Raw genomic sequence first — 13833 nt, forward strand, 5'->3', positions numbered from 1 at the left:
CACACTGAGCACACTTTGACACTGTGAGAAAGTTATCATCTATAAAGTTCACGCTTGAGAATCTCACAATCAAGTTATAAGAGCGGGGGTGGGGGTGGCGGGTAGATTGCAAAAATCTTATAGAATGTTTTGAGTTTATTATTTCTTGTTGAGTTGGGCTGAATCCATAGCTATCTATCCTAGGACAAATGCAGCCCACAGGCTACGGACTGGACACATGATTACATTATCGCATCCTTACAACGCTCCTGGTAGGGGTTATTAAAATTCTCTACAACTGAGAACATCTAGTCCCAGAGAGGTAAGATGACCTTCCCATGGCCACACAGCTGTAGCATAGCAGAACTGGTCTCTGAATTCAAGCTCTGTGGTTCCTAGGCCCACACCCCTAACCAATGCGCCATAAACACACAATTGAGGAAGACTGGTACCAGCTCTCCTTCCCCAAATACCTCAGTAACCTGTTTGATCAGCAACCACCATCTTAACCACTCTACCCTGCCTCTTCCATATAGAGCTCATGGCTTGTGTTCACAGATGAGTATCCTTGGAGAAGCCTAGTGACCATCTGGGGTCAGTAACAGAGTCAGAGACTGGGGTGTCTTAGTCAGTCATGCAGACTCCAAGGCTGGTGTGGGTAGTGCTCCTTCACACACAAGAGAAAGAACAGGAAGGTGACTGCCTTGGGCTCTGGGTGCTCTCTTCAGATTCTAGATATTCCCTCTGAGGCCACTACTCATGGGAGCCTCAGGAGAGAGACCCAGAATCCCAGAACAAGAGTGGCCCTGACCCTGCATGCCATGTAATGTCCAAGGGACCTTGCCTTCCCATGTTGTGCCCACCCTCATAACTGCTAGACTGCTACAGAGATTAAGGCCAGTAATGGGTCCATATTGGCCCTCTGACCTACCACAGTAGAAATAGCTTTGGCTCAGAAGAGGGTATGTCACTGAGGACCTACCCCAATTGACGGCCATGTGATCCACTTGCTGCTGAGCATTTCTTGAGAAGCAGCAGGACTGACTTCAGGAGTCCAGTCTTAGCAGCATCTTGGCATGCATCATCAATAGAGCCACCCATGCCCACAGAGACCCACGTCCATTGTCTTCTACCTCCGTCTCCCTATTCAGCATACCCAGAACCTTCGCTGTCTCCTTTCTGGGAGATCCCATGTGGAGTGCCTCCTTGGCAGTTCAAGGCAGATGGAGTTCAGTGGTTGTCAAGCCCTAGCCCACAGTCTCTCATAGCCCTGATCTCCCATCAAAACCCATAAAGTGCCCAGTGATGCCTATGCATGTGCCACCTGGGTGGGACTAGCCAAAAAGCACTTACCCTACTGCCTTTGGGGCCAGGGTCTCCTACAGGTCCAGGGAACCCCTGAAACAGAAATATGGGGGGCGAGGACATATGGAGACGCCCTCCCTGCTGCCAATGTCCCAGGGCCAGTCTTATCTTGGACTTCAGCTGTCCTTAGAAACGTCCATGGTATGGGTTGAACCAGAGGTGACTCAGGGCAAGACTGGAGAGGAGTCTTGGGAACCCCTTCTCTAAGCCCTAGTTCTCCTTAGAACCTCCGAGCCTGCAGCATTGTGGCCAGGTCTAGTCCCTGGCCAGCCCTTTCCTTAGGGCCTGACCCCAGGGGCAGTTTATTGGCCCCAGCCCACAGCCTCCCTCTCCTTGGGGCACTGTGGCCACCACCACGGGCAGAGCTTCCAGAGCATATACTGCACCTGCCTGCCAGGGTAACCTTTGGCCCCTGGACTGCCCTCAGGTCCTGGCTGCCCCTGCGAAGGAACAAGAGAAATGTTAGGAAAGGTGAGGCCCTTTCTAGCTCAGTCAGGGTCCTGGGGGTTGGGGAGGGTACCTATAGTGGACAAGGAGGGGGCAAGAATGTGAGGCAAAGGGGGAAAGACATCAAGTGGTGTGTGCTGGACCCCAAGCCCACCTCTCTTGAAACTGTTCAGACCAGCTCTTGGGACAAATCTTTCTGCTCCAGGCTCAAAATAAGAAAGCACAGATGAGGGTTGGCTGGCTGTTCCCTGGCAGGGCTGCTGTTTGAGTTGGGCCAGGAGGCCAGAATTCCTGCAAACCCCAAGGCGAATGGAAGGGATAATATCGCCTAACATTGCCGGGGACAGGCCAGCTATTCATGGCTCTAACCAGAGTCCAGGGGCTTCTGCCAGCCCTGGGCTGGGCTCGCAGTACAGACACTGGTTCTTCTAAGAGAGTGTGGCTGACTGGGGAAGGGCGGGGGTGATGGGCAGGGGAAGTCCTAAGGCCTTGTTCTGGGGTTCCAGGGAATCTCAGTCCAGGGAGGAGGCTGGTACCAAGCAGGAACTGAAAGAAGGAATATCAGACAGTACAGTGCAGCGCAGACAGGCCTCACCTGTTCTCCAGGGTGCCCTGCTGCTCCAGGATGGCCCTTGTGTCCCTGTGGGGGTGAAGAATTGTCATCAGGCAATAGGCTTTATGGTAGGGATATGGTACACACTTCCTGCATGGGTGCAGGTCAGATGGAGTTCACTGAATCCTCTTCAGTCATCTTTTGTTAGAGCAGAGGATGGGGGTGGAGTGAGAGACTATGACACAGTGGTCCACATCCCAGCCTTGCCTTGGAAGTTCAGAAAGTTGGAGGCAGTCAGGAACAGGAGCAAAGGGTCTGTCACATAAGGAACAGGGACAAGGTCGATACGGAACACACACGGTGTGAACTGGAACTGCCACTCCAGTTCATGTACCGTGACCATATCACCTAGAGACACAGCCTCCTTTCTTGTTGGCTCTGCTCCTATTCCAAGGAGAAGAAGGCTGCCCAGATGCTCAGTGGCAGCTTTGACTCTTCATCTTCATTCAGTGACACCACGCTGCTGCCTGGCAGGCCCCTCACACCAGGGCTCTGCTTAGGAGAGACACTGCCCCTGACTTACTGTGCACATTTAGGTGTGTGATTGTCAACCTTCTGTGGACCTCTAACGGGGGATTTGAAACTCTGAGGCCCCTTAGGTTCTGTTATCTTCTAACTCCAAGTTCTATGACTCCTGAGAGTCTATGACAAGGGATAGTAAGCCAATCAGCACAGGCCCTGGACAGCTGGCCATATGGAGATCCTGGTTGACATAAGTCCCTACACCACCTCATTTCTTTCTGTTTTGTTTCTCTTTTCTTTCCCCTTCTTTTTTTCCTCCCTTTCCTCCCTTCCTCCTTCCTTTCCTCCCTTCCTTCCATCTTTCCTTCTTCCTTCCCCCTCCCTTCCTTCCTATCTTCCTCCCCTCTCTCTCCTCTTCCCTTCCTTCCTTCCTTCCTTCCTTCCTTCCTTCCTTCCTTCCTTCCTCCCTCTCTTCCTTCCTTCCATCCTTCCTTCCTTCCTTCCTTCCTTCCTTCCTTCCTTCCTTCCTTCCTCCCTCTCTTCCTTCCATCCTTCCTTCCTTCCTTCCTTCCTTCCTTCCTTCCTTCCTTCCTCCCTCCCTCCCTCCCTCCCTCCCTTCCTTCCTTCCATTTATCCATCCTTCCTTTTTTCTTTTATTTTAAGAGAGAGTCTCATGCAGCCCAGGCTGGCCTCCAACTTGCCATGTAGCCAAGGATGGCACTGGCCTTCTACTCCTCCTACCTTCACTTCTCAGGCCTTCACTTACAGGCCTGTACCACCACAGCTGGTTTATGTAATGCTGGGAGTCAAACCCAGGACTCTAGCATGCTGGACACTCTACTAGCTGATCTATCATCCCAGCCCCCTAACGCACTTGCTCTACAGACACATAAACACAGCCTCAGACAGGTGTACATCAGCATCCTGGATGCACAGGAAGTCGAAGTCTTCATTACAAACAGAAGAGTCTGTCTTAGGAAGGGGGCTTGGGAAGTTCGCCAGCATTTCTTCAGAATCGTCTCATGCCAAGAGAGACTACCACCCACGAAACACATCTTACTCTAGATCAAGAGCTGCTCCTAGAAAAAAATCCCCCACTGGGTCACAAGTAGGCAAGGTGATCCCAGACCACAGCAAGCAGCTAGACAGAAGGATCTCAGCTCTTATTACAGATCGATTTGGATACCAGGACTGCTTGCCTTCGGGCTGGCTATGTGGCCAGAGACAATGACTCTACCTCTCTGAACTTTGATTTCCTCAGAAATTATAAAATGGGCAGGAAGAGCCAATGCCTGGATGGCATGATCTGTGTGGGAAGCACAAATCGTGGTGGTGTCTGGCACTGAATTCAGCACCCTTAGAAACACCAGCTATGGTTATTACTATGGCCTTCATTTCTCATTCATTCATTCATTCATTCACTCACTCAACAAACAGTGATGGAGTGTGTGTGGGCCAGAGGGTTTTCTTCATGGGAAAAAGGAGCCAGGCAACATGCTTTGCCTCGAGAATTTACATTCCTCGAAAGGAACTAGAAAGAAATGAAGTAGAAAAGGCAAGCGTGGGTGGCAGGAGGCAGGAGGTGTGGTGCAATGAGCAGCGGGAGTCTGCTTTGCAAGATGAATATGTTCCGGGGATCAGTCGCTCAACAATCAGTTGCTCAATTGTGCTGAACACCATCACCCGTGCCCTGAGAAATGGTTTGAAATGGCAAATCTGATGCTATGGCTTGTTGCTATGAACAAATAAAGTCAGGGTACAGAGGACAGCATGCCTGGGGAGGGGTGGTAACTCCAGGGACAGCCAAGGGATGGCTGATGGGGGAAGGTGGACACAGACCTGGAGATAGCATCCTGGAAGGTGGAACGGAGGGTACAGAAGCCCCAGGGCAGAGGGAACAAGCTGAGGCCCTTTTCTCCCACAGAAGCATCAAGGTGAGCCAAGCGCTCTTGGCTGCGAGATCGAACCCGGGCAATTACCTCTCTGAACTCACTCTGCCAAGCTTTGCTTGCCTAGAGGATCACTGTAAACAGGCCAGAGTCTCGGGGACCAAGAACAACAATAGGGGCAGTGTGAGGCAGGAGCCTCTAGCACCCCAAGACTCTCCTGAAAACCAATCCACAAGCATCGCTCTCCCCTAAAGAAAAGGGATGTGTTCAGTTAAATCCGAGATGAGGTTTAAGCAAACCTATGCTCAGGAAAGAGCTGGAAGGAAGTGAATCACAGAACCCACCCTGCCTAACCCCGTGCCTTAAGCATGTATGCTCACTAACACCCTGGATCACTTCTAAGAGATAGGTACCACTTGGTACACTTACAGTGAGGAAACGGAGGCTCAAAGAGGTTAGGGGCCATCCTGAGCCACACAGCTTTCATGGGAGAGTGTGTGGATTATGGCCCAAATCTTTCAGATGTTAACCATCAATCACTGTGGTTGGGACTAGCCCCTTAAAGATGCATCTCCCTGAGACAGAGCCATTTTGGTCATGGCAACATCCTAGGGCAAAGGTCAGTAGCAGAATAATGAAGTACCCAAATTGGATGAGACCGATGTCACCATTTTGACCATCTCTTGCTTCACTGGACTGACAAGAGACTGAGGTCCAGGAGAAGATAGGCTGTCAGGAAGCTGAGGCCAAGGTTAAACCATTCTCTAGACTTTAGAACTGTGGGATGGACTGAGCTGTCTCAATAGTGAACTCCAGAGGGCCTTGAATGTGACTGTGAGCATGAGCTTCTAAATCTGCTGGGAACACAGTCAAGGTGGGAGGTGGGGTGCGGAGGGGGCTGCCTGGAAGCCCCTTCAACATTGTTTACCAAACAGTTTTAAATCACAGGGCTGGGGACATGAGGCTCTTAAACCATTATCTTCTCTTGGCCCTGGCAATTACAGGGGCCAGCCCATCCCGCAAGGTGGCCCCAGGGCAGTGATTTCCTGTGTGTGGATGAAGGGTGCCAGGTGGGCCCAGGGAGGCAGAGGAGCCACAGAAGAGCTGGGGCCATGGTTGCCTGGCAGGCGGGCCTCCGCAGGCCCCGTGTTTATAATACAGCACGCTCTCTATTTTGGTTTGGGAGCCAGATTAATCATTGCTTACAGAGCACAAGGAGGAACCAGACATCACCTCACCCTGCCACAGACAGTGGGGTGCTATTTGGACTTCAGGCAAGGAGGGAGGAAGGGGACCCTGTCACTGCCTGGGGGTCTGAATAGCAAACAGTGTGAGTCCAGACAAAGGTTGTTACCCCAGGCTCCATCTCTGTAGGAAAGTGGAACTCACTCCCCAGGCTTGCTCAGTACCCAGGCCCTGGCAATTACAAGGGAGGCCAGCTCACAGAACTCATCTGCCACCCCAGCGGCCCATACCCCACCAGCAAAGAAGAGCAAATAAGGAGAAACTGAGTGAGACTAAGCCTCTCTGAGCCTCAGTTTCCCAAACTGATTTCTCAACATGTCTTATGGGCTCCGAAGTTAGAGGATTCTGAAATCAGTAGATCATCTAGAAATATCAGACAGCTTGCAGGGCGTCCAACCCACTTGGTGGTAAGTTGAGGAAAGGAAGGCAGGAGGGTCGAATTTTCATGTAGCTCATTTATTGATGTAGTCTTCATTCATTCATTTAACACACATCTGCTGAGCCTCAGCCATTATCAAAACCCAGGGAGCAAGCAGTAGTAGACATAACATTGAACAAAAGCAATGTGGTCACTACCTTTTAGAAGAGGGTAGGGACGCTAAGGGCATATGGACAAGAATGTTGGTAAAGAATTGAGTGCCTGAGATCACAAAGCTCAGCTGGGGGAAGTTGCACAGTATCCTGAGTGGGGCAGTGGGGCAGTGGGGCATTGGGGCAGTGGGGCATCAGGTCAGTGGGGTAGAGGGGCAGAAGTGGGGGTAGAAATGGGCTGTAACACGAGAGAGGCCATAAGAGCCCAGCATGGAGTTTGGTGTCACACTCGAAGGAACAGTTGGTTCTCAGAAAGGCAGGGACCACTATCTTTATCCCATCTTTCCAAGGGCAGTGGCCAACTGGGCAGTACTGGAGGATGAGCGACCCTGGGGAGGTGATGTTGCAAAAAGAAATGAGTTTCATTGTACCAACTTCCTTCCATTAGTCATGTCTGCCTGGCACAGCGTGCTAAGACTCAGAGGCCTATTATCAGCTCTTGGCAAGACAGATCAATCAGAGATGTCGGCCAGAGGTACTGGAGGGGGCAGGGGTGTGGTAGGGCCAGGCAGATGTAGGTGGCCAGTGTGTGCTGAGTCGCATGTAAGGAAAACTTCGATGGTCGGTCATGCAGGAGTCTGACCTCAGAGCCCTGCTCCAGTTGAAGAAATGTGCTGAGGGTATCAGCGAGTTACTCAAGAACCAGCAAGCGTGGAATCCCCAGGAGGCTCAGAAGATGAGCCACAGAGTCTGAGAAAGGGGAGACTCGGGGAAGAGGGTCTTTGAGAAGAGAAGCAAATAGTATTAATGATGGATGTGGAGAAGTCAGGCCAGGGGCACAGCAGGGAGCCACACAGGGAGTCAGGGACACTGGGATGAAGTGAGGGACCAAGCCACGCCCACTCAGCCTCTGTTGTAGGTGCACATTGGGGGCTGGGACTGCCCAGTGCTCTGCTGGACTAAGCAGCCAATACAGCACCCACATATGAGCAGCTACAACTCTCCCACCTTCTCGAGGCTAAGCACGCTTGTCTCTGTTATCTTAGCACTAGGGACCCTGACACAGAAGGATTAATGTAAGTTTTGAGGCCAGCCTGGACAGGAGAGTATGTTTGTAGACCTTCCTGTCTTGGGGGGACAGTTTCACATCCACAACAATCAAAGGCAGCCAGGTGAGCCCCCAGACTCCACGCAGGGTGGGAAGGGCGGCTTATGTGGTGAGCTGTGAAATAGCCAGAGGATTAATGACACCAGACGAGCATGGATTCTTTAGCTGTTTCTCTTTCAGGACCATCATCATTCATTGGCTCATTCATTCATTCATCCAGACAGTATCTATGGTGCCTGTCATGTGCCAGCCCTGTGTGAATGTTGGGGCCAGAACATCCCATTAACCTCCCCAACCATCCACTGGACAGTGGAGGCTCAGCATATAAAGGTAGCTCACCCACATTCACAGCCACAGTGGGCAGAGCTGGGACTCCAACACATTCCATTCAAATGAACAGTCTTCAAATGAACTGAGTGAATCTGCTCTTAGTTGACACAATCAGCCTTGTGGAAAGAAAAAGGGCCTGAGGGTCAGAAAACCTAGGTTCACTTTAAGACGGAAGGAAAGATTTCTCCCTCAAGTTGGTGGCTCTGGATCTTAGCTGCATGTGGGACCCATCTGGGGCCTTTCAGAGGTTCTGTTGCCTGGATATAGTGCCTAGCCTAGAATCCACACAGTGACATCAACACTCAGCAGTGTTGAGGGCCACCATTGTAGAAAATACCCCTAAGCTCCGACAACTCCGCCTGTCACTCAACACTAGGGTCAACTCAAGGTTTAGAGCACGAGTCGCCATGTGCCAACAAGAAGGTGGCTTGAATAAATAAGATCTAGTTGGGTCTTGGTCTTCTTAGCTATGAAACAGATTCCTTTGCCTACTTTATATGGCAGCAGTGTGTGTGCATGTATGTGTGTGTGTGTTCAAGTGTGTGGGTACAGGTTCAAATGTGTGCACATGCATACATGCACATGGAGGCCAGAGATCAACCTTCCTCAAGGGAAGTCCTCCTTGTTGATTTTATTTTAGAGACAGGATCTCGCTATGGAGCCCTGGCTAACCTAGAGCTCTGTATATAGACCAGGCTGGCCTCAAATTTAGAGAGGCACCTGTCCCTGTTTCTCAGATACTGGGATTATAAGTGTGTGCCACCACACCTAGCTTGTATTGTTGTTTGAGACAGGGTATCAAGAGGGACCTGGAATTTGCTGGTTAGTCCAGGATGGCTAGACAATGGGTTCTGAAGTCTTTCCTGTCTCCACCTCACCAGCTCTGGGGTACAAGTTCATCCAACCACATTTGTCTTGTCACACGGTGCTAGGAATTGAGCTCAGGTTTTTAGGCTTTTGTGGCAAGCACTTTACTGAAAAAGGTGGCCCCAGTCATGTCTTCTAATACTTTTAATTGCTACCTATTTTTCACTGGCACTCCCAACCAGAACTCTCTCCTGCCAGTTTCTCCATAGCCCCTTTTTTTTATCCACTAACACACATTAGATTTTACCATTTTTTTGTTTTTGTTTTTGTTTTTGTTTTTGTTTTTAATTTTCTGCCCCTTAAGGATGCAAGCTCTGTAAGGCAGGTTCTGTTTTCATGCAGCATGGCCCCAGCACACAGTGTGTGTTTAATAAATTCTTATCGAACAAGTGGATGAACCAAAATTTAATGCCACAGATAGCTGGCCTCACCTCTGCTCACTGATGGTCCATCTCCTCAGCGTTCCCACAGAGAAGACAAAGTCACCTTGGAGCAGCAGGCCTAAGTGGCTGCCACAGTCACCAGAGACAGGGAACTGATTACAGGGATAAGCCCAGGAACAGAGCAAGCCAGTCATTCTCCTCTAGGACACCACCTCTATTAGAGGGTCCCTACTCCAGGACCTGAGTCATCTGTGCTCTACACAGCACATGGTGGCACCACCCTGCCCGTTTTAGACCCAGGCTCTATGAGAAATGCCCACAAGAGTTTGCTTGGGCCAGGGCCAGAGAGGAGTGCAGAGCACATGGCCGAGCAGTTTTCCAGCCACTGAAGATGCTTACCTAACTCAGAAGATGCCCAACCCTGTACAAGGGAGCAGGGACTGTCAGCATCCCTGGCCATCTTCTGAGCACGGGAGCCCCAGAATCCTAGACAGGAGATGGCACAAGCCTGTGTTTCCTCCACCACTTCTGCTGCCTTGCTACCCCATTTAAAGTGAGACCACCATAGGCTGCTTTAGGAGTCAGATAGGGGGTCCTTTCCCACTCGTGGCTCCTCCACTAGAAAACGCTAGAACAGGAGCCAGGTACATGCAGAGAGGCGGATGCACCGGACCAGCAAACTCTGCTTTTCAGTGGCCAGGCTGCCCTCTAGCATTTAAGTAATAGACTGCTCTGCCACAGAGGGTAGTCAAAAAGGGAGTGGCAGGTATGATCTTCCAAACTCCCTGTGTAATGGAGACACTCAAATTAAACAGCCTGGGACCAGTAGACACCCTGGCTGTGCCACTGAAACCCAGGCTACCAGTCTAGGGGGCAGGCAGCTGGGGCCACATCTGGGAACCAGAGTGAGCCCTGGGCCCACATGTCTGTTGGACAGCTCTTCAGCACTGAGGGAGTCTTCCTGGAAAGTGACTGGTCTCTGGCCTACACTGTCTTTCCTGTTTGTCCAGGATACCTCTTGTATACAAGCTACACGTTTTGCCAGGAAAAAAACTGAGTCATAAACCCAATGTGCATACCCTGTTAGTGAGACAAGACTCAAGGCTGAAAACAACAAAGATGGCCCAAGTGTCCCTGAACAAGTGGCCACAATGGCCCAGTCTGAGTGTTCCAGGAAGGCTTCAAGGGAGAGGCACAACTAGTCTTGAAGGATAAGGGGATGCTGGTAGGGACAAAGGAAGGAGTCCAAGGCATCTGGATGTCGCAGCCTGGAAAGCGGCAGAAGCCCATCACCACCAGCCAAGAGCAGACCAAGAATGGCTGAAGAGGTGGCAGGTATAACAACTATGTTAGCATACCAACCGCATGGAACACACAAAGAATGTGTGTCCTCTGCAGAGTGTGTCCTGTAGCCCATCAGTGAGAGGCATCTCAGATTCAGAGGTGAAGGGTGGATCTCAGACCCTTCCTCTGAGTCACACAGCCAACCCCAGGCAGTGAGGATCTGATAAGAGAGTCTCTGTCCTCTTTGCACTTGAGGAGGGACACTGAGTCCCAAAACTACTCAGCCATCGAGGAAATTCAGACAGGGCTATAACCTCCTGAAGCACACCTGAGGGCTGCCCTTCTCCGAGATACAGTGAGCCAGAGACACTTCTAGTCACACCTCATTAACCACAGGGGATTCACTTCACACCAAGGGGGTCCCAACCCCACCACACTCAGGATTCGGGGATCTCTTATCTCTTGCCCATGGGCTCTGTGCCCAGGGAGCCCAGCGACAACCAGGAGGCACAAGTGGCCCACTGTTTCTGGTGAAGGCCAAGATTACTGGCAAGCCCATGGCCAAGGCCAGGCCCAGAACCAAGTCCTACCTTCCGTCCCAAGGGTCCTGGATTTCCGGAGAGCCCAGGCAAGCCCATGTTGCCCTGTAAGACACAGATAACAGCGTCAGGGGAGGAACTGGGCAGTCTGACCTCCACTGCAATGGCTGCAGCCACTCATGGAGGTTCACTAAGGCCTAGAGGCCTCAGAGAAGAAATGGCAGTCACTGAAAAAGGTAGGAGCAGGGAGATGGGTGGAGGATCCATCTCCCAACTCCCTGAACTCACTAGCTACATATATGCAAGGCTTATGTATGGGGCTTAAGCAGAAGAGATCATATGGAGAGTGTGCTCTGATGTTAAGAGCATGGTCGAACTCACGCTCTACTCCATACTGACTAGCTTAGCACAGGTCTGCGGAGTGGTAGGCATGAACTAGTAAACCACTTGTGACAAGAGAAGAGCAAAGGGAGGCTCTCCCCCACCATGTGTGTGTGTGTGTGTGTGTGTGTGTGTGTGTGTGTGTGTGTTTCCAGCCCTCTCTTCCTCCCTGACCTCCAAGGCCCTTGCTCAGCAAGGAGATTGGTGCTTTGGGAATAGGGGAGGTCCTTTGGCCTAAGTGTTTTCTCTTCCACAAGCAACTCATTTAGCCTCATAGCCTCAGGGAGCTAGGAGATCATGAGGCTCTGACCGTTTCATCGCCCTCCCTGGGGAGACACCAGGTCTCTCTGCTCCCGTGAGCACTTGCAAGGTCTTGAAGGTCAGTTGGAAGTTTCTGGGGCACTGAACATCAAGCGGGTTGTGGATGCCAGCATCATCTAGCAAGTCCCACAGAAAGCTATGGAGCACTGGAGGGGAAAGGGCATTTACTAAGAGGTGTTCACAGAACAAATTTGTTTGTTTGTTTGTTTGTTTGTTTCACCAGCCATAGCCTAGGAAGGTGGTGTTGGGAATGGACATGGTCTCGTTGTTGGAATAGATCATGACCTTAAGCGACAACACCAAACTGTTCCCACTTGTCGGAGCTTCATGCTTCCTGGGTCATGTGCAGTCTCATCCCTCAAGGGGACTCCTGGGGAGGGTGGAGTATTGGGGTTCCTAAACCTACCTTTGCTCCATCATGAGCCTGTCCTGGTGAGAGTCCTGGGTCCCCTTTCTGTCCCTGAAATAAAACAAGTCTGCCTCAGTCATCACATCACCCTGAGCAGCATCTCCACACATACTGCAGTCAGTTTTCTTTCCTACTTGGCCCGTTTTCACTCATGTGAACCCTCCCCCTCAAGTCTGTCACTCTCTTGTTCGAACACCATCCATAGCTTCCCTCTGTCCACATGACTCCCGATTCCTTCCGGTGTCCCCAGTCTTCTATGATCTGGCCCCTGCCAGTCCAAATTCTGCTCTCCTGCCACTAGCCAAACCCATAAAGAAAGCATCATTGTGTATCATGCCCAACCAGTCTGCTGTCACTCCTGACATTCTCCACCCCATCTGTTGTCACCAGGCAGTAGCCATACAACGTTCTAAGAAACACAGCCAAAGGCACCTAGACGGTAATTTTCCAGAAAGCTGACAGTTGCCTCTTTGATCACCAGGAGTCCATGGGTCATTCCTAACCGCATTAGACTCCCACTCTAGACTGGGGGCTGAGTATAGAAAACCCAGTCACCCCAAAATACATCCAAGGAAACTGAGTCCTGGAGCAAGAGCTTTCAGGAACCCAGAATAAGGCACTCAGAACTGAGACTGGACCCCGTAAATCAGGACTTCCAGGTCTGTGAGAGCCCACCAGTGGGATGCGGGCAGTGTACCGGAGAGAGCATGATAGTAATATCAAGTCTTCATTTGGGACAAGTACAGTCCATTCCTGGAATATGAGAGGGTTCTGTCACAAGGATCCTGGTCCCTAGAACCTGGGTCAGCATGAAAGCCGAAGAGCTCACTGGCTGCGTCTCACAGGGACAAAAGAAAGCTGTCACTTGCAGGAGAATGCTAGGAGCTTCCAACCCACCCCTATCCCTTCTGCCTAAGCTTTCTGGCCTCCTTGCCTTAGTGGGCTCAGAGTCAAAAGTCCTTGGTGGAAGCCCTGGGCCTGCCATGGGCTCACAGTAGGACCACAGGTCTTCTCCTCCCGAGTCTTGATTTCCTTGTGTTTATAATGGGGGACATATAGCTTACATGCACACTCACATGCAAACTGGCTTCGAGGGTTTCTAGGCTAAGGGCCAGTGGGATAATGGCTGTGACACATGGGAAGGGTGGCTTGGACAACTCTATTTAATTTCCATTAAGTCTTTTTTTTGGGAGAACTCAGACCTCCCAAATCCTAACTTGGTCCATCTCCACCAGAAACCATGTTGTTCCTGGGTTGGAAAGAACCTCTCTGCCTGTTCTTCTACTGCCAGGACTGTGAGGTAAGCTCTACATCCCAGCTCTTCACTGCAAATGAAGGACAGGGACTGGGGCTTAGAGAAGCCACTGCAGCCTGGGCTAACCCAGTGGGTAGGAAGCAGGTTGGCTGACATCAAAGCCTTTGTCTACAACCTGAGGTTCTTCGCTCTCCACCACCTCTCAGCTATATCATCATCTGTCCAGTCAACTGCTCCAATGTGAAGGCCAGCCCTTACTGGTAGATTTCAGAATCCTAATCCTATCACCCTGAGCCCCACACCCCAGGGGAGCGGGATTTCTATAGAACCCCACCTCTAGACACACCTAACATTATGGCCACTCCTCTGAGACACTCTCCCACACTCTGTGAATCAGAAGCCCTGCTCCATGCCTTATATGTTCA

General features: G+C 51.1%; 1 protein-coding gene across 4 annotated transcripts in view; it reads right to left on the bottom strand.

Moving 5' to 3' along the window:
* The window catches only part of Col27a1 (collagen type XXVII alpha 1 chain), a 119883-nt gene that overhangs the window by 77890 nt on the left and 28160 nt on the right, over nt 1-13833 (bottom strand). For all 4 annotated transcript variants that reach the window (XR_015047364.1, XM_085839250.1, XM_021159800.3 and 1 more), the window contains exons 6-10: nt 12151-12204; nt 11094-11147; nt 2387-2431; nt 1731-1784; nt 1333-1377 (exon numbers count right to left, since the gene is read on the bottom strand). Coding sequence is in view for 3 of the 4 variants with exons in the window: in XM_085839250.1 (XP_085695376.1) it covers nt 1333-1377; nt 1731-1784; nt 2387-2431; nt 11094-11147; nt 12151-12204 (252 nt within the window). In the remaining variant the exon portion in view is untranslated. The remainder of the gene's footprint in view (nt 1-1332; nt 1378-1730; nt 1785-2386; nt 2432-11093; nt 11148-12150; nt 12205-13833) is intronic.

Source organism: Mus caroli, unplaced genomic scaffold (assembly GCF_978045245.1).
Source record: "Mus caroli unplaced genomic scaffold, Mus_caroli_1 scaffold_6, whole genome shotgun sequence".
Lineage (NCBI taxonomy): Eukaryota > Metazoa > Chordata > Mammalia > Rodentia > Muridae > Mus > Mus caroli.